Source organism: Lagopus muta, chromosome 7 (genome assembly GCF_023343835.1).
Source record: "Lagopus muta isolate bLagMut1 chromosome 7, bLagMut1 primary, whole genome shotgun sequence".
NCBI classification, from domain to species: Eukaryota; Metazoa; Chordata; class Aves; order Galliformes; family Phasianidae; genus Lagopus; species Lagopus muta.
In genome coordinates, this window is record NC_064439.1 from 35,076,742 (window position 1) to 35,102,203 (window position 25,462).

General features: G+C 33.6%; 1 protein-coding gene across 2 annotated transcripts in view; it reads left to right on the forward strand.

The window, feature by feature from the left end:
- KCNH8 (potassium voltage-gated channel subfamily H member 8) overlaps window positions 1-25,462 on the forward strand; it is a 98,587-nt gene that overhangs the window by 13,167 nt on the left and 59,958 nt on the right. For both annotated transcript variants that reach the window (XM_048951474.1, XM_048951475.1), the window contains exons 2-4: window positions 1,519-1,650; window positions 10,921-11,048; window positions 14,131-14,371. In XM_048951474.1, the coding sequence (XP_048807431.1) occupies window positions 1,519-1,650; window positions 10,921-11,048; window positions 14,131-14,371 (501 nt within the window). The remainder of the gene's footprint in view (window positions 1-1,518; window positions 1,651-10,920; window positions 11,049-14,130; window positions 14,372-25,462) is intronic.

Consider the following 25,462-nt stretch of genomic DNA (forward strand, 5'->3'; position numbering starts at 1 on the left):
AAAAACTACTTCTTGGGAAGTTTAACCAGGCTTTAGAGGACCAAATGTATATTCTTTGATGCACACTTCTAGATCTTCAGTTCTGGAAGTCTTTCAAAAGGAATGCTACTCCTTCACCTCTCATGCTTACCTACAGTCTTCAGTAGACAGTGAAATTCTACTTGAAAATTTAAGTTAGAAAGATGAATTGTGATCTTCGTGTGTCCAGTTCATTTTCAACATTCAGAGTTTGAAAGAGGGAGGATAGAGTTTGGAGCAAAAAACCTAAGAATGCCTCCTTCTTTTTTTTTCAGTTGATCTTTTCAGTTGATCTTTTGGCAGTAGACGGTAGTGGTAGCACTGGTTCAGGATACTTTACATTTTTTTCTTTTCTGCATACATTTTTTTAGTAAATAAATGCCGATAGTAGTATTTGGGAAGGAAGTGTAGGCACATCTCCAAATATGAATTTTAAATCAAAAAAGACATACTTACCATTAGTTATGCATCTTATAAATAATATTAGTAGGATGTTTGTGGTTGGAGGCAGTGAAAAGCCCAAAATCTTGGCACTGGATTGAGTTATCCCGGAATGGATGGGACTGAAATTCAGGATGTTTGCTGAGATCCCCATTACCCTTGAAGCACAGAGCAGGACCTACGCTTTCACTGCCTTCTCTTCTGAGCGGTCTGCATTCATGGCTAACCTATGAATAATGTCAATGCAACTGAACAATGTAATTTGCAAATAGGTGTTGTGATACAATCAGGGAAAATAATAATAATTTATTTTAAGTGGTATAATTATTTAGCGAGTCTGGAAAATTAAAGGTTAACAAAAATTAAAATTATTGCCAAAATTATTGTTTCCTAAATTACGTTTTAGCAAGTTGATCACTGTAGATAGTAAGGAAAACTGATATTAATTTTACATATGGTATATGGCATTATAAATCTCACCTATGATATGCAAAGAGTTAGTTATTTCTTAGATTATATTAGTCTGAATAAAGAATTTACAATTTCTATTCTAAGTCTGATGTCTGATTAGTTTAAATATCTTTGAATTAGTGGAATGATGCTCTGAATATCAGGTCCCTGTCAAGAGATTTTAATGAGTATCAAGTCAGATGATTAAGATAAAATGATTCTATAGTAAACATGAAAGCTTCAGATGTCAAGTTAACAAAGTGAAAACTCTTCCAGTAAAATAAGTAACATCAGTTGAGAGTTCAAAGGAAAGTATGGTTTCAGAGGAATAAGCAGCTTCATTAAACTCTATTAATGATCCTTGTAGATAAATTTTGCATTTAAATTAATGCCTTACTTCCAGAGAAAGCAGTATTACTGAGCTTCAACCAGTGATGCAAAGAGATTTACATGAGCTGAACATCTGTGATTTTCTGATGACTGACCTCCTAAACAAGGGTTGTGGTTTTTTTTTAGAATTACATTAGTTGCAGATTTAGTCATTCACTTTTTCCCCCATCTCTGTTAAATGACAGCTGTTTGAATTAAATTCATTCTTTATCCTTACAGGGTCTTCATTCTGGTGCCTATTGGATATTGTTCCTATAAAGAATGAAAAAGGAGATGTAGTACTATTTCTGGCCTCTTTCAAAGATATAACAGACACAAAAGTGAAGATTGTTGCAGAAGACAAAAAGGAAGGTTTGTGTGAATTGAAACAAACATTGATAATGCAGTTTTTTGAGCGTCATAGTTACACTGCTCTCTTTCATTCATTGTCCAATACAAAGATTTGCTAGAGCTCCAAATAATAGATTAATATATATCCATAGATATATTATATTAGATATAATAGACATATTAGATATAATCCATAGATTAATATAATCCATAGCTACTAACAGGCATGTAGCATGTACCACATATTAACATAAATATGGGTGTGTGTTCTGTTTAAATGTATTTAAAAATATTTTTAATGTTCAGTGAGTGAAATCCATTGCACAATGATCAGTTATATTATTGGATTTTATTTTCACAGTTTTTATGGCTAAATAATACTTATAATTTTTCAGAGGTTAGGGAACCAAAAAGGGAATGCATAGATACTTTCCATGAGATACATGGAGTTTTTTATGGTATTTTTTGGTGTATCTTTTACACTTAGATTTTATGAATGGGAAGTTATTCCAAGTTCCTTTAATTTCTATGTTTCTTAGAAGGCTTACCTAAAAAAATTCCTTCATATTCATTGTTTCCTAAGTTTTTTGTAGAACCACTAGCATTTCACCAATATTTTTTGTTGAGGCATTCTCAGGTTGTATCTCCAATAGTCTTTTCCAGGCTCACTCTTTCTCATCTTTGATACTGTTCGTCTCTTATGTAATATCTTGTTCTCTTTGTACTTTCACGATAACATCATCCTGATATTTATCTCCTGGCTTAATGGAAGCTGTTTTATTGCTTTCTTTTTACTTGTGGATTGTCTTTTTATTTTACAGACCACAAGAGTTCATATCCTCTTCAATGATCTGCAGAACTTTTGTCTCTTTTATCTCATCTGTTCACACAACTTCAGTTGCTCCTTTCTGCCAATGTATCTGCAAAAGTCCACATATTTCCCTTTACCCAGCCCAAATGCCAGAAGTTGTCAATGACGTTTTCATTTGAATACAAAGTATTATGATAAAATATAATACTCATATAATATTCGTTTTTAATACAAACTTAACAGATATTTTACTTCTAGTAAAATCAGCCTTTTCAACCAGTGGATAGAACCATTAAATTTGTTCTGAGGCTTTCAGATGAGAAAAAGGGAAAAATGTGTACAACAGTGTTTAAGAAGTGTTGTTACAAACAATTCTCATATGCCTCTTTTTTTTTTTTCTTTTCCCTAAACCTAATTAACCATTCTTCTTCCTTCCCCTACCTGATTCACCATTTATCATGGCAGTGTTCTTAGAGGTCACAGTTTTTCAATAATGTCATTTTGCTTTCAATACTGCAACATTCAATATTGTACAGAGAAGCCCATGCCTGCCCCAAGCATTTAGGATATATCTCACTAGCCCTCAGCCTACTGGCAGTGCTCCTCCTGATGCAGCTCATGATGCTGTTACCCTTCCATACCACGAGGGCACATTGCAGGCAGGTAGACGGCTACCAGAACATACAAGTTTTGATTGGCAAGCTGTTTGCCTGTTATTTGACCCCTATGCTGTCTTACCATATGTTTTTTTTTCTCCCTAGGGATTACACCATCTTGTTCTCCCTTGTAACTTCTGTTTTAAAGGCTCCCTTATCAAGTTAGCCTGCCTCCTGGCAAAAATGCTCTTATCCCAGCAGTAAATATGAATGAAAAGTTGGACTACTTGATGGATTAAACTCAGTTACAGTGTTATGGGTTAACAGGCTGGCCTTTTCTCACTTGCAATTAAATCTTAGGCCTGTATGAATTTCATAGAAATCAGCTTTATTTGGATTATGCATCATTTATTGGAAGGAGGGGGCATTCTTTTCAGTAGGCCAGAAGTGAAAAACCCCATGTCAACCATTTTGCATTTCATATTTTTATGTTAAAAAAATGCCTGTTGTAGGCAGGGGTAGGTTCTTATAACAAAATCTGTAATATGTAGATTGATTATTCTGTCTAATTACTTTCAGCTACTTCCTGACTGCTTAAGTTACAGCAGTGAGTATTCAGAGCACAAACTTTAGTTTCAGAACACCTTATGCTTCTCAGGAAGCACTCACCTAGATGTACATTATTTAAAGCTGGTAGAATTGTTTCAGGATGCACCATGCAGTTCTGTTGATGCAAGGAGTAGGATAGAACAGTTTGACTCCTCTGCTCAAAGGAACTGCATGCTGTGGAAACCTTTGTCCTTTAATGACTCTATTACATCTTCTCTGGGATGACTTTGCTCCTGGCTGACCATCAGAGTAGGAAGAATTTGCATCTCTTGCCTTCAGTAAAGAGAAACTGCTTTTATCCTGGTTAGTGCATAAGAGTTCAAACACCTAGGGGACACCTAAGTCTTTATTCCTGAACATGCAAATGAGCATATAGATGCTTTCTCTCTCCCTTTTCTGCCTTCTCTATGCAAGCAAATATGTTGTATCAGAATCTTTAGAAGTGTTGATCTTTGTGGCTATTAGTTTAGCTTTATACCAAGTGTTAAATGAGTGGCAGCTCTCAGAGCAGCAAGGGATATGTTTTGAACATGAGCAAGGGGCATCCTTTGTGCCATATGTGGAAATCAAAACAACAACAACAACAAAAAAGCAAACTGTGATTCTTTGGAAAACATTAAGAAGGCAATATGTTCTCTGAAATATATTGTAATAACGATAAGATATATGCATTAGCAGCCAAATAGCTCATTTGACTTATTGCATCCTAGTAAACTAATGCAAGTATTCCTTGATTTCTCTTTTAAGTCGAGTTACAGAATCATAGAATCATAGGTGTTGGAAGAGGCCTCCGGGGATTATCGAGTCCAACTCCCCTGCTAAAACAGGTTCACCAGAGTCAATTGAGCAGGAAAATGTTCAGAAGGTTCTTGAATATCTTCAGAGGAGAGTCCACAGCCTCTCTGGAAAGCTTGTCCCAGTTCTTTACCATCACAGTAAAGTTATTTCACATTTACATGGAACTGTGTTTGCAAATTATGAGCTCCGTAGGGGTTTTTTTGTTGTTGTTGTTGATTTGTTTTCTTTTTTGGTTGGGTTTTTTTTTCTTCTTTTTTTTTAGCTTGTTTTAAATATTTTGTTATTCAGTTTCTTGGTTTCATGTTTGTTGGACTTGGCTGATGATAAACAGTGTAAAATGTCTGCAGTGTTTCTTTTTAGACTTTGCTATTTAAGGATTTCAGACTGATAGCAGACATCATGAAAGAAACAGTCACTGTGTTTAGTATGTGCACTGCCAATTAGAAAAGCTCTTCACAGTTTTGTATGTCGTATGTTGTGTTTTGGGGCTGGAGGGAGTTAGCTGTGAAAACCTTTATAATGTCTTATTTCTGTTGGAATATTTGGAAAAGTAAGAAATGCCTTTCAAGTCATTTCTCGAGTCTAGACATAGCCTAATGTCTTAGATTTTATGAATTAGAATATCATGAGGATTAGAATTCATATTGCACATGTACTCTGTCCTCAGAAATACAATTGAAGGGATTTGGGACATTTGAAGAATTCACCTGTAGTTGCAGCTATACTAAATGTAATTCATGCACAAATGAAGTTCTCCTCAGAGCAACTTTGAAGTCCTGTGAAGACTCAGTAAAAATGTCTGTCAAAAGCAAGTTTGGTCTGGCTGTAGCTAAGACAGTTTTACAGCTGCTAGCTGTTCACTGTACCTTGTATAATTAAAATTGTAAAACTGTTTTATCACCTTTCACTTTCCTGTTCTGAAAATCTCATTCCTTGAGAGAGAGTTTCTTGGTATTCCAGCGACTATATGAAGCCAAAAATATAGTTTTTTCAAGTTAGCTCTTTAAGCTACTTTTTAAAAAAAGAAAAGAAAAGAAAAAATGAAAATCTCCTAGAGTTTACCTTTAGGCAAGTTGTCCTGAGCATACTGTTTTTACAGGTGACAGATCTGGCTTTAGAATCCTAGTGAGAAAACTATAATTTACCAGCCTCAGTAATGAGATGGCAAGTTAACTTTTTCAATGCAGTAACACAATAGTTATGTTGGAGTTTGAATCTGTTACTTCACTATAACAGACTGTACCTTTTCAGGAGAAACCTGGGAGCAGGTTGTAGCAGTGAAATAGTTTAAAATCAGCTTATCTTTAGAGTTCTGCTGGACTTCAGTCTGTCGTTGAAGAAGCTGATAAATGTCTACTTGAATTTTTATTTTTCTTTCTGTTCTAAATTTTATGTGATAGATACAAATACCAGCTTCCGAAAAGGAGCACTTATTTTCTTATTTAAAAGTGTACACCCTTCAATGATCAAAGTGAAAGTGGACAGAAATATTTGGGTTACTTTCCCCTGACTCTGACACCCCACACCTTTTCTTTTTTTGATGTTGGAGTAGTCAGCAGCTTATCTGACAAGTATAATATGACCGTTGAATTTTACCTGAAGTCATAGTATTAAAATTATAAAAATCTTACTATTCTTCCTGTGTAAAAAAATTGGTCTGTAATAGCTCTTCAGCTGGTATGTGCTTTCAGTATATCTTATTAAATCAGTTAATCAGTTAACGGAGAAGTGGCTAGAGGTTATCCTGGAGCTTAATAACTTAGCTAATAGTTCTGTGAGTATTTGGCTGGTTTTGACAGAAAGAATGTGTATTACTGCTTTTATTCTGTCTTAATACCAAAGAGGTTTGTATCTGTTCTTTACTGCTGATGTGCTCTATCCCAGAGAATAATGCCCCAGAGTTAGCAAAAAGGTTTTAAAAATCCTGGAAACAGTCATACCACCTTTCCACAAAGTCTCGCTTTTGAAGCTTTTTATATTGTTCCAAAATCTATTCATACCATTTGACTCCAATATTGTCCCTATTTTTGGGGGGTGAAACTGTCTATGAAATGAATTTTGACTTCACGATACTGCGTATGATTAAATACTATTGTGTTTCCTGTAGATATCATTGGATTTATTCTGTGGCATGTTGTAGACTGCTCATGGGTATCCGTGCAAAGAAAGACTCTTTCTGCTATGGTTTTCCTTATCTTATGATGGGAGTTTCTCAATACTTGTTTTAAAAGGAAAAAGTAAATACTGCACTTTTTACAGGAAGCCTTGCATGGCTATAAGATTAGAAAGTGACTGAGAAATCCTTTAATGAATGATTTGTTGAATCCAGTTTTGAAAACAAACAATATTCCAGCTAACATCATCTCACTGTGCAATCATGCCAAGTCTCTCGATTATTCTACCCTTAGAGAAATGCAAAGGAAAATTTTGTGTAGTGTGTGGAGAATACAGCAGCAGCAGAGATCGTGCCACTTCTGTGATTTGAGAAGGGGAGGGCCCAGATGGAGGTAGTTTGAAGTCCTGACATTACCATTCTTTTCCACAGTGCTTCAGCATGTACATGGAGCATTATCATGGACCTCTTCAAGTCTTTCTATACCTGGAAGCTTTTAAGCAAAGAGTATCTGTTTGTCCTGTTCTACCTTGTTGTTGTTGTTCAAATTAGAATCTCATTCATATATTTAGAAAGTATATAACTTTCGTGACAAAATTTTCTTTCTGAGAGCTGGCATTTCATGCTGTTTCAGTTCATCAGTAACATACAGTTTTAAATAAGGAAATACATATAAAAATGTGTTTAGCTCATCTGCTAACTTATCCATTTCTGTGTGTATGTTAGCAAAATTTTTGTTTGTGCCACGTACTTCCCTCGGACATCCAAAGATAAAAAGTTTTCTTATTATCATTGTGCTGCACCTTTATGCAAAACTACTTACAGAACTATAAAATACATTTTTTAATAAACCTAAGAAGTTGACTTTTCCCAGCTAGTAGGCACTTTAGGATTGATTGTCCATGTAAAAGTAGAATCGTCACATTGTAACACACTGCTTTTCTGCAGAAATCTTCCTTGCAAGTTGTTTTGAGACATCTATACTATCCTCCCTAAATCCATCTGGTGGATGGTCAGGTTTGCTGCATGTAGTGTGCTTATATGGACATATTTACAATGTATGAAGGAAAGTCAATGTATCTTACCCTCGCCTATCAGCTACACAAGCAAACAGAACAGCTGTGGCAAGCAGGTGGTTAAGGTTGGATATAAATAATTGTATAGATTTAAAAATAAAATAATAAAGCAAGTATGGTCTTGCCCAGGGTGGTTAAGTCTATTGTTTCAATAGCTACTGCTGAGAGATCCAAATCTGTAGCCTCACAGTCTGTTATGTGTGTTCCACTGTTTGCAGTAGAACTATTTTATGTGGATAGTTACTCAGGTGTGCATGTATTTCCAGAGCAAATCCCCAGACTGTTTGACCTTCCCCCTCTATACCTCATAAAACAAAAAATACCAACCATTAAAAAAGCATTTGCATTTTCTTGTGTTTTCTGTGGGCCTGACAAGTTTATAAGAATTCTCAAGGTCTTATGAGAGTACAGTTAAGACTGACAGAGAGGAGGAGGAGTTAGCTGCTTTTCTTAGAAAAGACTTCTGAGATTGTCACAGTGGTGAGTATGTTGCTATAGTTAATCTCATTTAAAAAAAAAAAAAAAGCATAACAGAGAAAGGCATCACAAGGTGTGAAAAAACATATTGCCACTTTTCTCATCAAAGAAAGGGGGGGTTAATGATAATTTGCAAAGCTGCTTCCTATTTTAAAGTAGGGATTATAATCACACAGGGATAATGTGTAGAAGTGCCAGGCAATGGAGCCCCTAACAAGCTTTTTTTTAGAACACTAATTTCTTACAGCAGTTGAGGAGATGAGAAATCCTTTTGATTTTATGTTTATCTCATGCTCAAATAAAAGCATTTAAAGTACCTTCCTGCTGATGGTTGTATTCACTGGGTGTTTGTTTGTTTTTCCTAAAAACAGCAATGAAAAGACAAATCTGTCAGACATCTAATAATTTTTAAGTATTAAGAAGAAACAGCTTTATATTCATAAAAATAAATAAACTGTCTTCTTCAGAATAGTGATCAGTAAACAGATATGGAACAGAGTGAAGGTTATTGATAATAATCACACACATATCAAAGATGCAGGCAGTGAACAAAATAGTTTAGTAAGTATTAACATTACCTCTTTTCCTAAAGGCACTAGGAAGATCAGAAAGTAGGAGAAATCACAAACTTCATTAACTGATTTATGTTATGAGTTATTGACGTGCTCTAGTAATGGAATTGTCTAATGATATAATACCTACAAAGCCAATTTGTATTCTTTGATTGTTAATACCATAAAAATCTTTTTCAGCTTAAAGGGAAAAACGATAGCAGTTTGTAATGAATTTTACACTTTCCTTTTCTATCCTTGCTTTGTTGTTTCTAGGAGTAGATTGGATTTTGTTAGAGAAAAGATAGCATTAATATCTTACATACGGTGGAATCACTGTGATGAAAGTCACTTGCTATGCAAAAAAATGTAGATATTTTGATTCTAAGTGCCTTATGCTCCACAATCCAGGTATGTTAATGAATAAAAGGTCTAGCAACTGGAATGTTAAACCTATGTAGGAGAAATTAGATCTGTCTAAACCAATTATTATCAATCCAATGGCGTATAAAATGCAACTCTGAACTTAGGTGCTAGTAAGAACAAAGCTGACAGCATAAACCAATTGTTTGTTCATGGCTTGAATGTTGTATGTTATTCTGGAAGAAGAAACTACTGAAATAACTGCCATAGCAGCATAGCCCTGTATTACTGAGGCTGCTGAGAATATTTGAAAAAACACAAACTGAAGGCACTGTGCCTGCTGTATGCAATGCAACGTGGTTCTCATTCCATATCACCGAGGCTGTTGTATCTATCACCCACCAGCAAAGTCTACCTTGTGCTTTGTAAGTTAAAGACCTAAAAGGCATTCAGTATGAGACACTGTGAGGACCAAGCCTTTGGTGGAAGAGTCTGGAAAATGTTGTCAGCCATAAACTAGGCAAGGATATTTTTTTGCTTTCTCAGCCTGCTTGTATCATTTCTGAAGCATGTTTTATTGATTACTTCAGGAGGCAGCAGATTGAACTGAATGGCTTTATCCGGAATGGCTGTCTAGGTCAAGAAACAAAAGAAAGAGAGGCCTGCAGAAAGTTTCAAAAAGAATTTTAAATTGAAACGGCAAAACTATACTACAGCTATCCAAACCTATAGTGGAGACCTAATTCAACAGACTCAGCTGTTTTGTTCAGAGAAGCAGATAAAGTGTAAAATTACACTTTTTTTTTTTAATTCATGTTTTATACAGTTTGATCATTAAGACATAAAGTTTTTAAAAAATTCTGTAAGTATTTTCCAACCTTTTTTACCCTTCTTTGTTTCACTTTCATTCTTTGGAGGCACAAAATAGAAATGGGAAATCTGCAGTAAGAAGTATGAAGCTTCTCCTTCCACTTTTGATAGTTTTCTTTTGAGTTTTAATTTTTGTTTTGCAGTGTATTTTTTTTTTTTTATTTTTTTTTTTACCCTTTCTCTTCTTTACTGACATAAAAAATCCTCATATGGATAGGGTTTTTCTATGGATTAATTGAAGCTTTCTTCATGGAGAAGTTTGGAAAGTTTGGTATTCTAACTTTTTCCCTGTTTATGCTTCTACTCTGAAGAGACAAAAAACACATCAATTTTCTAGAATTCAGATCTTTCATAGACAGGTTTCAAGATTTAGCTATTTTGCTTGTTATTTATTTCTGGCTGTACTGTTTTTTCTTCCCTACCTAATTAATATGCATTGAACTGACTTTAATTAAACCTGTTTGACAGATAGCTTATTTCTTTATTCTCATAATTTCTTTTTTTCAGAATAATGATGTATTGCAGAGTCACAGGAGTTGCTTTGAATTTACTGCTGTATAAGCAAGAAGAAAAAACATGATCTCATGATTTACAATTATAGATATCTGAATCGAGAGAAAAACCACAAAGCTTTCAAAGCAGTGCTCATTCTTTAATGGATTTCATGTCATCAAAAAACATGTCAAGTGATTATGCCTGTGATCGTGTGAAAAGAAAATTAGAAATCCAGAAGCCTCAAATTAAAAATTGCATATTACTACTAATAAGCAGCTTTTCAAGTTAACACATTCTGATATCGTGGTTTGTTTTAAAATGCAAAGCAATACAGAATTTTGCTTGTTTGTTTAGATTTTGTTTTGATTCTGTGTGTTTTGTTTTGTTTTAAAAAATAAATCCAGGTGCTCCCCTCCCCCTCAAAAAAAAAAAAAAAAAAAAGAAAAAAATAAATAAAATGAAAGTAGCTCAGTTCGCAAAGGTTGAAGTGCAGTTTCCTGATGTTTCATGGACTCTTGCTTCTGTTCTACAGACAAATGGAAAGGAAGAGGACGAGCAGGGTCACATTTTGATTCAGCACGAAGACGAAGCAGAGCTGTCCTTTATCATATCTCTGGACACCTACAAAGAAGAGAGAAGAACAAATTAAAAATTAATAATGTAGGTGTGATTCTTCTTTTTTTTCAAACATGCTTTGTACTGTCATTTCTTTTTTAAAAAACAGACTATTAGAGGTCAGTAGATACCTGAAGATTGCCTTAATCATAACTTTGACAAGATGAGTAAAGCATACTGAAGTTCATTTCTGTTTACTTCAGTCCACTTTATGTATCAGTAATGCTTTTATTTATTTTACCTCAGGAACATCTCAATAATAATTTAATCAAACTGTTTTTCAAAAACAGTCTGTCTTAAAATTTCAGAACAGTATTTAGTTTCTTGTTTATATTTCACTAGTATCAAAATGGTCTACTTCAAATCAGTTCCTATATTTTTCACTTCGACATAAAAGTTTAAAATGTAAGTAAAAAGACAAAACGTGGGGAAGAATTCTAAGTTAAGGGAACTGAGATAATGAGATACATACAGTTTCAAAGTAGATCAAAGAAAAACAGTGTCCTGACTCCATTTGCTGGTGCTATCATGATCTCCTAACTGCAGAGAAAAATACTTGTTAAATGTGTTTAAAAATCTTTGATAGTCCCTTTTTATCTTGAGGAAAAAGCAGACCAAGGATATGTAATGTGATCACCCTGAAAAGCTGTTGGTCACCAAAATTAAGGAACAGTGCAGATACATTACCAAATTAGAAATTAATAGCAGAAAAGTCTTGGTTAGACTGAGAATATGAGAATACACAGAAGACAACACAACATACAACAGCATACACTTCAACTGAGTGTAAATGTTAAATGTTAAAAGCTGTTGTAATAAAGAAATATGCTAAAAAAGATTAAATGTTAAAAAAAAGATCTTACAAAATGTTTTAAAAATTTAAGTGTTAAATAAGTAGAAGAATTTAAGAAAAAAAAATACAAACTTTGGAAAATATGACCATAGCTTTGTGATTAAGAACGTTCTGACACTAACAGCAATGAGAATTCAGTCCCTCTGATTCATGAATGAAGAAGGTAAGGATGTCAGTGTTTCAAAAGAATCGCTGAAAGAAAAAAAGATATGATAGACGAGGCAAATGCAGTCAAGTGTGCAGCCATGCAGTTGTTATGTTCGTTGTGAGTACCATTATGATCAGAAGTAATCTTAACTCACTGAATAAGTGACACTTGTCTTGTAAGTCTTCGTAACTGGAACAGCATTAAACAAGCATAATGACAGGAAAAAAAATTTATTAGTGAATAACACCAGACTGTTGATGAAGCATATGCTGCTTTTTATCAGAGTAAGAGGTTCTGTTAAAACCCTAGAAAATGAAAGATAAACATTTATAAAATTTGTGAAGAGAACTGAAGTCTTTAAGAGGGACCTTTGCTACTTTCACAATAAGGCCTCAGGACTCAGGATGAAATGAGGCATTATCTCACAGTGAAGGCAGACAGATTTAAGTCCTATTATACTGAGTCTACATCAGTATTTTGTTTTAGATCAAGAGTGTAATTTTCAAGAAAATTAGATAGTTATTTCTACTAATTTTGCTTTGATTTATAAATATCTCAGTGCTCATGAACTGTACTGATTCAGAGGAAACAAAACCAAGAGATCTTCTACAACTGCTAGCAGCTGTATAATCCACTGGACCAGGCTAGAGCTAGTCTGAAAATACTTTCTGACAGATCTAGAAGTATGTGTAGAAAGGATATTTTGCCTTCAGTACCATCTATTCCTTTCTATACCTTCATTCTTATTTTGTCCTCATGTACACCAAGCTTTAGCCTGTCTGGCAGAAAACTGTTGCCATTTAGCGACAGTTCACCCAAGAGAAGAAATACTTTGCTAGATTCAGTCCCTAGAGTAAAAAATAATTCGCCAGATTCAGTCCCCTTCTGATTCAATGTAATTCATTCCTCATTAATCCTCTTCCTGCCCCAAAATTCACAAAAGACATTTCATCTTCAGAAACATTTGTCTAAAGAAGTATGAGTACCATGTAAAGAAGAAAAAGATTTTCATAGAATCATAGAATCACTAAGGTTGGAAAAGACCTTTTGTTAATGCTAGTATTGAGATAAGACAATAAAAAGTAGTGTCAAATGCACTTCTTTAGGGAGACTGTAAATTTTCAGTAATGTTTTATTTCTTTATGTACTTTTTCTCTAGGACCAGAGCCTCATTTCAATGAACCTCAGAAGCTGAGTTTTTGTGATTAGTTCAGTGGACCCTTGAGGTTCCTAAAATAAGTTGCTGTGTCAAACTCTGTTGGAAAGCTAACTCATGTATCTGTGAAGCTGTTATGCATCTTCATATATTGTCTAGCTAGTATAGGCAGCCCTAATTTCAGCTCAGAACAGAAAAAATATTTTTCACATGCTCCACTCTCTCAATTTGCCTTGAATGTATATGAGGTTCCTATAGTTAAAAAATTTGTAATCAATCACATTTATAGAAGCAGCTGTGATGATAATCTTATGCTTTAAAATATTTAGTATGACCTTTCTCATACAACCTGAAGGCAGCCCCAAGTGTATAAATCATGCATGTCAAATGTGAGTTGGAAGTAAATTCAAGCAACATTTGCTTGAAGAGTTAAATGAAATGTGCAACTAAAATGTAATATTACTTCCATAATTACTTCTCCATTTTTTATGATAGTGCTTTATGCCATGTCTTACAGCCACTTTTCACATTTGAAAATAATGCTGCTTTCACTCTGAAAATGAGATATGTTTAATGTTATTTGAAGTGCAGGCCTGGTTTTGTCTCACTTGTTCATAAATCTGTACTTAATAATCATTACCTACTTAAAATTTAGGTGTAGCTGACGCAGTTATATCCATTCAATTTTACTACAAATCACTGATTTACTAGATGATAAAATATTTCAGCATTTGGTACACAGAAAATACTTCTCCCAGGAAATATGAAAAACTCAAAGAATGTGCCTAAGATTCACATGTTGCACATATGTTAGTGGTTTTGAAAGTTATTTTACATCTTTAATTCTTGTATGCATTTGACCATCATATTTCTTTGCCCTATGTAGAAAAAAAAAAAAGCTACTTTCGAAGAAATGTTGGCATGATCAAATTATTGCTTTGTCTCATATCACTTTTTTTTCTCATTTCAGAATGTTTTTGTAGATAAACCAGCATTTCCAGAATACAAAGTTTCAGATGCAAAAAAATCCAAATTCATACTGTTGCATTTTAGCACTTTCAAAGCTGGCTGGGACTGGCTTATTTTACTGGCAACGTTTTATGTTGCTGTGACTGTACCTTACAATGTTTGCTTTATTGGCCATGATGAGCTGTCTACAACTCGAAGCACAACTGTCAGTGACATTGCAGTGGAAATTCTTTTTATCATTGGTAAGATATATTTGGAGCTTTTGGGGGGGTTGAGTTGAGTTGCTTTTCTGTTGTTTTATTGTTGTTGTTGTTGCTTGTTTTACTTCTAAGTTTTAATGCGATAGAGGAAATATACTTTCATGATTTGAAAATTAATGAATTTTAGTTGTATAGTTTGAGAATTTATTTGAATTTTTGATTAACTGTTTATGTACATTAAATTGCTTCAGGTAGTCTTGCTATTTCTCAAAAAGTAGTTTGAACTTAATGTTCACAATCCTTCTCTTACCTTGTGGATGCCTAAGAGTTTTCTGAAACACCAATCACAGTTTGCCCATGAATTACAATGAAGTTATTTATAACACATCTTTTTCTTATTTCAGTTTTGCAAGCACTTATACAAACACAGACTACAAGTTGAAAATCACTAATATTTTAAGATTAAAACTCTTATTACAGTAATGCCAATGTGCAGTGTTGATATTCTATACTGACAGCTGGAATAACATTTAAGATGTTGCATCTTGGCATCTGATCCTTTCTCTAAACTTTTATTCCATTGACCTTGTTTAATATTTATGCCTCTAATGAATTAAAAGGAAAACAAAGTGATGCCTAATAGCAAAGAAAGTTTGGCAGAGGAATTTTTTATTATCTTTTATTCATTTCTTTATGAATCTAGAAAAGAACCCCTGGCTAGGGTCACATAGATGTTGTATTTTCTGTTATTCTTTTACCACTAAATCACTGTTTGCTGTCACACTGACAATCAAATCTTTTGAAAATATGCAGGTGAAGAAGTCATTTGAAAGAAAAAAAAAAAAAAAAGCAAAGCTGAACATGTCTTTCTTGAAAGTGAAAAGAATTGGGAAAGATTCTAATAGATAAAGAAAATGAATAAAATAATAAAATCTCCCTAATGTTTAACATTGTTTCCTATTTTACTTTTTTCTATTTTTTTCCTGAAAAAATGTGACAGCAATGTTACAATCTTCCCTAAGAAAACTGAAGACTGAAAGTTAAATATTAAATATTAAGCAACAACTCCGATTGTCTTTAGTTTAATAGAAGATTTTCTTATGAAAATTTTGAAGAGTTTATTTAATCTCTCTGTTTAATATAGACAGAAAAACCCACAGATACTTTGCTGATGGAACAATCAGATGTCAATATGGATAAACATTTGTATTTTCTCCTTTTTATTGATTTGCTGTTATACTTATTGTGCAGTTTTCCTCTTTGTGCTCCCTGTTACATCTTGGCTGACTCCCAAGTTAACGCAACTGATCCATATTGAATTACACAACAGTATTGCAGTAAGAAATCTGTGTTCTGCAACACAGATCACAGAGGATCAGTTTTTGTGCTGTGCACAAAGACCATATTTATGAGTCCAGTGAGCCATAAATGACTCCATGTTACATTTTAAAGAATTCAATATGAAATTATTCTACTTGATCTACCTGGGAGTCTTTTTATGTTTATTAAAATCATAGACTCAAGGCTAAGATATTTTGCTAGTAGTTGTACTCTTAAACACACACAGGTGTAGATTACAAGTCTGTGCTATGAATGTGACTGTTAGAATCTGAGTATGAGAATTTAATATGGGCCTATCTAATTTATGTACATTAGTGTTCATTTGTAGCAACACAGATGGTGTATTGCTCAGTGCAACTTTTTTTTGTTATATCCTTTGCAGTAAACAGAATTTTAGTAAGTCAAAATCCATAGTATCTCTGTGATCAATAAAATAGTTGGGTATGAAAAATGAAAGTAAGTTATTCTATCAGTTTTACTTGATATTTTCCGGTTAGACTGTTAGCTCCATCATCCAGGAAACCAAACTGTGCTTATAACTAAATAAATTTTTAAAAAAATGTTGTAAATGTGAGAAAATATTTATTTGAATAGCTAATATTATTTGTAAGCCAACACTGCACTATAACGTAATAATTTTTCTCCTCCAGTTATACTAATGCCTTGATTTTTCCCAAATTAATTGTGGAAAAGGATTATGGAACATTCAGTAAAAGATCATACTGCATTTAAATCTCTGCATTAAATTTAAAGAAAATTGTATATTTATAGTAATATCTCAGTGGTCCCTTCCATTAAAATATTGAATGAATGTCTAAGAACCAGAGTAACTGTATTAAGAGTGGTAAGATTAACAGTATGCATAATTTTAAATATAAGTTTCAGGGCATTGCTGCACTGCAGCTCTTCAAAAAGTTAATGAAAAGTGTTCAGTAAAACTATGACACTTCCATTTGAGTTGGTCAATGGGAAAATGCCTGAGGTGGGGTCTTCAGCTACTTTACAGCCCTGTAATCATGGCTTGAGGCATAACAGCTCTGTAATCATGGACTGAGCAGCAGGAGTCTATCTTCTCAGATTTCATTCAGATTTCTCAGAACGTGGGATAATATTCTTTTTACTCATGCAACTTGCTTAAACTCTTATTTGGATTTGGAAGGCCCTACTTTTTACCTATGTTATCAAAGGAAGCAGAGTCATGACAATAAAAAGGAAAGATGTTGTCTGCACATCAGTTTAAGGGAAAGAACAAGATAGAGGCCTTTATGCAGAAGAATTTGAATAAATATGCTGGCTAAAAATATATATTTTAGGCTTATCCAATATGCAATTCAGTATATGCATAAGCATGATAAAAATACGTATGAAAGTGTTCATCTGATTTAGGGTACTTATCAGTAGTAGTATTGATCTGAATTAAATTATTTATGAAAAAGGAATATAGCTGGCTAGAGGTTTGCCTGTCTTAAAGACCTCTAAAGAATAAACAGAAGATTAATAATAATTAAAACCTAGTATATGATGTCTTTGGGGAAGGTGCTGGAGATAGAATGTAATTAAAGCTTTTCAAAAAAAGTTAAAATTATTAAGTTGAATTACAGCTTAAAGTATTTTTCACTTGATGTTTCCTGTATGTGCTAGTGTTTTGATAAATTGTGTGATGCATTGTTTGAACACACGCTTAGATCTCTTTCCCTTTGGAATATGTGCATGAAATATATTCCCTATGTAATATATATATTTAACATTCTCTTGTACGTGTATAATTTGATGCTGCTATCCTGTGATTAGAACTCTGATGGATTCGTGCATCTTAAAATCATAAAGAGGAGGAGAGAAAGCCTTTTTAACATTAGTATATTTAATCAAATACTTAAAATAATTATCTTTTTGTTTCATTTGATGAGTGAGATTACCAGCTTTATGATAATATTTACTTTGAAGTTTCTTTCTCTCGCTGACATAGGTGGTAGGTGGGTCCTTCATTTACAGGTAGTTATTTATGGGGCCTGAACAACAAAATTAACCATATTTCTAAGAATCAGAATAGAAAAAAATGTAAGACAACCTAACTATCTATTCCACCTCTCTTCCCCACCACACACACACAGCTTTTGTGAATTATCAGCTACTCTAGAAATGAGATTACAGGAGATTAGAAAATCTCTGTTGAACATCCTCATGGGTAAAGAGACCATACTGAAAACATAAAATCACAGGGATGAAAATCAAGGAAGTGGATTAAGGAGCATAACAACTCTTTATTTTTTAAGCTTATGGTCTTTTGGTCTGCTTCATGATACTGGGATTTGAGTTCCTGGGCTCTCAGTACATATAGCATTGCCAGTAAAACCTCAATTTTACTTTCTGGCATGCTTGTCATTCTGTGTGTCTCAGCATGGCTACAGTTGTGGGTACAGCAACTTGTAACTGTGATATTGGCTTGAACACACCATGCCAGCACATTAACACTGACTGTATTGTACTTCTGGAAGGAACGACTTTTCTTTCTGCCATATCCATTCAAATCACTAATGCTTTCAGATTTTGATGTTAATGGATAATTTACCCAAGTAAAACAGTTCTGTCTTCAGTATCCCATTATCATCTACTGTAGGAACAAATAACAAGGAAGAGCAAATTGGTGTCTCAGCTACAGAAAGGTTTTGAAAACTAGTTCTGCTATGGGCCATCATGCCAGAAAACAGACCTTGCTCCATTAAAATCTCTGAATATTTTGTCAATATGTCAGGCTGTACTAGAGCAAGGCTGAGAACATAAATCAGGGTGTTGCCATTGAGCAGAGACCACACCATCCCTCATACGCTGTTCAGTGATCAGCATATTAGTGTCCAATAATGAATAAAATCGTAGGAGAAACTTGACTGGTTATATACCTTATTCCAAACTCAGTTGTGAGTGTTGCAAAGCAGAATTTTTCAACTTTATTTAGCACACAGTAAAAGAGAGGTGAAAAAATTATGTTACCTAGCATTTTCTGTAATCAAAAAGAGTGCCATGAGAAGTTACTGAATCAGCTGACTAATCCTAAATTGCTATTTTGCTGTAGCTTGATGATATGTTTAATACCAGTAGGCTTTGTTTAAAAAAAAAAAAATCAAACCTAAGGAGAAAAATAGAATGTTGGCAGATAAAAACCAACTGTTTCAGGTAATGTAATCCTGTTTATTGGTAAAGTGGTTCAGCTGCCCTGCAAATAGTTTTATCATTGGATTACCTCTTTTTTTTTAAATTTAATTTTATAATAGGGATTAAAAACTGAGATTATACAAAACATATTTTAGAACTTTGCTTCTGAAATTGGAAAATTCTTAAAAACACCTTAAGGACTTATAGTTTGAATATTATTTTACAATTTTCACTTTTTCAATATCATCTAAGATTGCAACCTGCATTACACATTAAGTAGAACCTCTGGCTTTTTACACAGTCTTTCTTCTCTTCCTTGAGCAGAAGTATAAACTAGTACTTTCATACTACTGACTAAGTGTGTATGTGTATGAATTTTGTCATGGCAGAAATGTATAAGAGAATGGTTTGGCAGAGAATGTAATTTCCTACTGAACTTGAATTCAAGAGTCACAAAATAGTTCAGTAGACCTACTGATCCACCCTAAGTTCCCAGCAAATTTATACCCAGCTATGAAATACATTGTCTTTTAGAGTGAACTGAGCACTGCTGGGGTGCCAGAACATGGATTTTTATGAGGGGAAATGGAAATTCTGTCCATAAAATAATATGAACACAAAAAGGAGAGTAAAATCGTTAGAATTCTCAAATAAGGAAAGGAATAAGTATTTTTAGATAAATCACTATATTAACTTCAGAAATTTTGAAAGCATTACGAAAACATGCAGCCACAATGACAGCAAATTTGAAAGACAGTATGATGATTCTTCTCTATCCTTCTGAAGTTTACTCCTGTGGATACAGTATGAGAGTTTAATTTGAGTAAAATAAATTAGGAATATCACCTTTATGCAGATTAAAATTTTTGAAGAAAAAAAATAACTGCCCTGTTTTTTGTTTTTGTAGGAGCTGATTTTCTTCAGTATTTCACTGTAATGTCACACAAGTTTTAGAGATACCACATTTCATTTTATAGGATTTAAAAAAAAAAAAGAATATGTGCCCACATTTTGCCAGTAACGGAAACAGTAGGCTCATGGCTAGTTAACCATGAGATCCAATCAGAAGATAAATCAGGGTCAAGATTTAAGTTCGAGGTTGATCATGCCAAAACCAAAAAGTTTTGTAAGATTTACAAGTCAGTGGTTATCTTCTCTGCATGCATGTTATGGACTTAGTACCCAACAGGACTTCTCACTTACATTGCATGGGGTTGGTCAAAGAAGTTGACCAGTCTCTGGGCTAGAGGGTAGCAGAAGTAGGATTGGAAAAGAAAAAAGGAGCTGAATCAACTGACATATGTGGTCAGTGGGTGTGAGGAGCAGAACTTTTGTTGGGCACAAGACCTGAGCAGCAATGGAGGTTAAATAGAGAAAGCAGCAAGCATAAGTCAGGAGACTGAGAAGATTGGGAGGTAAGAAATTTGGCTAAGGAGCCTGAGCAAGAACAGCTTTTATACAGGTGATTGGTCACTGATTTGCCATTAATTTTTTCTTACTATGAAGCGATTCTGCATAATATGATGATGGAAATTGGAGCTGAAATAGCTGAGAAATATCTATTTAAATATTCGAGGGAAATAGAGGGGTGATGTGTTTGAAACCTGTTGACACTGGCAATTCTGAGTTGTCCCTGTGGAGTGCTGCCAGCACAGGTTCACCTTTGTACAGTGTCACTGTATATTGACTTCCTGCGTTTTGGACTGAAGTATTTTGTTCCTGCTATGCTCATCAACTCGTCCACACAGCAGCAAATTTGGGCAGGAGCCAAAGCCTGCAGCACAGGTTAGAACTGGCCGAAAGTGTAGATTTTGTTTAACAAAATATGTGTATCTATGCTAAAACAAGACAGAAGTCTGTAGAATAAAAAGATATCTTGTTTTACGTATGAATTAATGGTTGTTCTTATAGAGACTAGCATAGGCTAGACATTATCTTGATCTTCAATTTGTGTGAAGTCTCTTTTTTGCTGTGTAATTGTAATTAATTTTGAATTATTCAGCTTAAAATAAGAACCTGGCTTTTGCCCTTATGAGAAAAAGAGAGGCTTTGTCCTTCCTTCCCTCTTTATATCAAATATTTTAATGTAAAGGTAATATTTTAAAAGTTGTAAAGAAATGAGTCAACCAATTATGCTATTATTAGATGTTGCTCTTGCTTTAGTTTTAGGTAACTTTTTAATGGTTTTGCTCATATCAGAGATATTATTCATGTCTCTTGTTCTGCTTTTCTGAGCACATGACATGATCCACGTATCTTGCAATATCATTTAAAGTGACGTTTTCCTAAAGTAAATGGAAAAATTCAGTGAGATGACTTTGCTTCAGAAATATTTTTATACAGTAATAACGCTTACTAATAAATGGTTTGTTCATTACTCTTTTGGCTTCAAGAAGGGAGACTAGTTCTCATACCAATCTGAAACAAACGTATCAAATACAGCTTTAAGTATGAATCTTGCACAGGATGAAGTTGATTGTTACAGCATATGTATAGATAATATTTTGACATATATCTTATAGAAAATTTTTGAACTAGTTAATCTCCAAAGTTATTACATTCACTTCATTTATGCTCAGCTCATCTCAGGGCATCCATAACAAAACTTCAACACTTACATTACTGAGGAAAACTGATAGTTCTGATGCTGTGGAGCTGTCTGGAATCTCCAAGGTGTTATATTATTGATACATTGAATTTCAAACTGTACTTTCATAGATTAATGTCATCTGTAGGTGGAAGCTAGTGCACAGTAAGCTATAACTTACTGAATATAAATGTTATATACATGTTATATAAATATCATAAAATTCCTAAATAAATGTTATATATATATGAAATATTAAATGGGTATTTTCAGAGTAGGCTACTGTGCAGTTTGCTGATATTTAATCCTTGTTGTCTCAATTTGCTCACTATCCTTGTTGCTTAAAGTTTTAATCATGAGAAAACAATAAAGAAGTAAAAAAAATGTTGATGTTCCACTTCTTAAAGAGCAATTCCCAAAAGACTGAGGAATATATCATTCCTAAAACTAAAATCTTCTGGGCTAAAAGCTCATTTTTAAATTTCTGTTAAAGATTTTTTGTGCTTTTAGAAGTAGTTTAGCCTAAGAGTTCTTCAATCCACTTCCCCCTCTTCAGCTTCCTCGTTTACTCCTTTCACAGAGCACTTAGGTTGTCAATAAAGTTGCCCAAAGAAACTCTTCATACCCAAGTACAGCTTGCAAAGCTGTCAAGAAATAAAAGACAGATCATACTTAGCTACTTCCCTCTGGACTTTTATTTAATGAATTGAATGCAGAAAGAAGCACTTGCCGTTTTCTATTTGATTTTATGTATCTGTAAAAGTTATGTGGGACTGCTTTCCTAAATTGCTTTGAAAAGAAGGCAGAAATGCTGTACAGAAAATACTCTAATCTCTTCAGTCTTGAACAGTGAATTGCATATGTACATTGATAAGCCTTTGGTACAGGAATTTAAAGCAAGCATTTATCTCCTTTTCTGTTAAAGCTTTAGTTTTCTCAAAAATACTCACGTGCGATAACTAAGCAAATCCATTTTTTAACCCTGGTAACTACAAAATGTATGTTTCTGAGTAATGAGAATGAGAAGTTTCACTTTTTTTTTTTTTTATAGAGCTCATGTTGCCAGTTACCAGAAAATGTAACATTTCTGTCTTATTTTTTCAAAGCTCTGTAACTCAAACTACTGAGAAATACTTTAACTTGTGAAAAAATATCCCTATATTTCTTTCTTCCATATACAACTAAGTATACATTAATTAGTTACGCACGTGGTTGGTGCTACCATGCTGATGCGTAAATGTGAACAGCAGGCAGCTGACTATACTGCACCCATGTGGAGCTGAATGGACATTTTTGCTCATTTTGAACCATATGAAATCATTCCAATTTCACATTTTAATACCATAAAGATAATTACAAAATATTTTTGTAGCTTCAAGAATGTATCTTAAAATGTAATCCAGTTTTAGCATGTAAGAACTCAATCTACGAAACCAAATAGTCTCATATTCGTGTCTAAGTCATTTTGTGTTAAGACTCTGCACTACACTTTGAAAGATGTTGATGTCCAATAAACTAACAAAACAATGAGAAACTATTCTGCAGAAATCAGCTAGTTTGATAGCTATATCCAGCAGACATAATTTTTATAGCAAAAGACAGCATTTTTATTTCACATCATTCACATTTTCACTCACTCATGGCATCAGTTTAACATTTATTTTTATTACTACATGTTTAGAATATATGCCAGAATGATCTGTTCTACCATTTTCCTGCAGTTAAGAAAGCTTATGATTTCTAGAGTAACATTTTTAGGGTTCACTTTTATTTTTGTTTTTTTTTTGTGTCTCCCTTTGCATTATTATCCCGGTAAATTGCTATATTGTTGACATTTCTCAAATTTCTTGAAGTTGTATCAGAAGATAATACTGGAGTTTCAATTTCAGACTTGTAATCTTGACTGTCACTGAACTATTCTACCTTTAATGTACATTTGCTAAATTACTTTGTATCTTACAGTTTTGTGGAAGATTTATAGTTTTGTTTCTAAAACTTACAGGATGTTTTTTTCTTTATAGATCTGAATATCAATATCTAAAATTTTTAATACTTCCAAGTGTGTATCATACATTATGTTACAATTTCAAAGTGTAAATTTATGGTAAGGTCATATTTTCAAGATCCAAACAGTAACTGATCTTCAGATAAAAAGAGTTTTTTCACCACATTATAAAATGTTGCAAAATAATTTATCACACATTAGCATAACATTTATAACTCCATGTTAGCCAATTATTTTTTAAAGACATATAAGATTTTTTATTAGGCATGCAGAAAAGTGAGTATATATCTGAATTTAAAGTTACTTGCAATGCTTGTTTTTCATACTACACTGTACAAATAGATTTTATTTTTCAGAAATTGCATCTCTTTTTGTAGACAAAATTGTCCTTAAAAAGAAATGGATATATGTTGTTTGTGTATATATCTTGTAAATACTTTTATATATATATATACAAGTATATATATATACATATCTTTTTGCCAAAGTGGAAGAAAACACCTGAATGTGGAAGACAGGATGAAATACAGCTGAAAAATAATTTCTCCATCCACACTGAAAAGCATAAAAGCAATACATAAACTACCAAATTATTTTAGAACTGGAACTACTGGGTTTTTTTTTTTTTTTTTTTTTTTTTGATTGTTTACAAAATTGCAAAATACATGTCAGAAACATCCTTTCTTTAAGGACGAAAAATTAGTTTTTGAATAATCCTAATTGAAAAAATTGTGGCTCAATTAATTTTAGCTGCATATTTTATTAGTTCATTTTCAGTGTATATTTTCTATACAAGTGTATTTTTTATTTTTAAAGCTTTGTTTTTTTAAATAAAATAGGGAAAAAAATAATAATGCTCATTTTTTGTTTCCATTTTGCTGTCTGAGCAGAGTCTGTTAATTCATGCATATTGGTTTTTGCCATTGCATTGATTGACAATTGCAGAATAAATGGTATATCAGAAACTGGGTATTCATTCTCATGTACAGAGCAGGAAGTTTTTTTTTAGGCTTGCAAAACAACCTAGAGATCAAAGAGTACAAGACACAATAACCCTACTGCTACATATTTCTTAGTTCTGCCAAAATTTGGATTATAGTTAAAAATAATAATTTTTTTAGAAAGCAATATTAGTACTGTTACTGTTGGTCATGTTTATCTCTGAAGGGGCAAAATTTAAGATGTGCTTGAGTTTAGGACTTCATGAACCTTTTTCAGGAATGTGCTGAACTGGTGCAGCTTTAACCAGCAGACAGAAATTAGCTGTGAGGAAAGGAAATATCTACATCCAAAGAGAACAATAATACCTCCTACACCTATGAAATACTTTCATTCTGTCTTTGTTTCTGTTTACAAGGCATGCATTTTATTCCTATACCTTCATCTCCACTGGTGGGCAAGAAACTGGATTTGGCTTGTAGGTTTTTCTATTTGGCATTTCTGTTTTCCCTTTCTCAGAGGCTATAGAAAACATCTGCTTGGTGCAACAAACACTCCCCAGTCACCTGCACAGTCCTTGTTCCTTGTTCATGGTGAGGAGCCAGCTCTCAGCAGCTGCTGCCACCTCTATATAAGAGTGATGTGTAGAAGAAGCAGCTGAAAACATGCCTTCTTGTGAATCATCCTGCAGACAGAAAGAAGTCAGTGCTGTCACTGCCGCCATGAACAGAGGCAGAGGGCACAAAGAATGCAGTTTCCTCCTTGTAACACTTAGTAATAGGTTACATGGATTACAGATAACACAGCTGACAAGCCTATTACGTGCCGGATAAACATGTCCCATGAATTCAACAGTAAAGAAAGTCCACTGGTTTTCAGGCTGCCAAGAACATCACCTTGAAGCTTTTATATTATTGTGAGAAAAACAATTACACTCTGAATGTCTTCCTGACACTTGGGATCACATCCTTTCTTTTATTACATGGTCTTCAAGGCAAGATATTAGATTTTGCAAGGCAGTTGGCTAATTATCTTGCTTAAAACACCAGCCTTAATGGTTGGCTGCGCTCTTTTCTGACATTGTAAAAGTTTTAAAAGTAGTTCACACTAA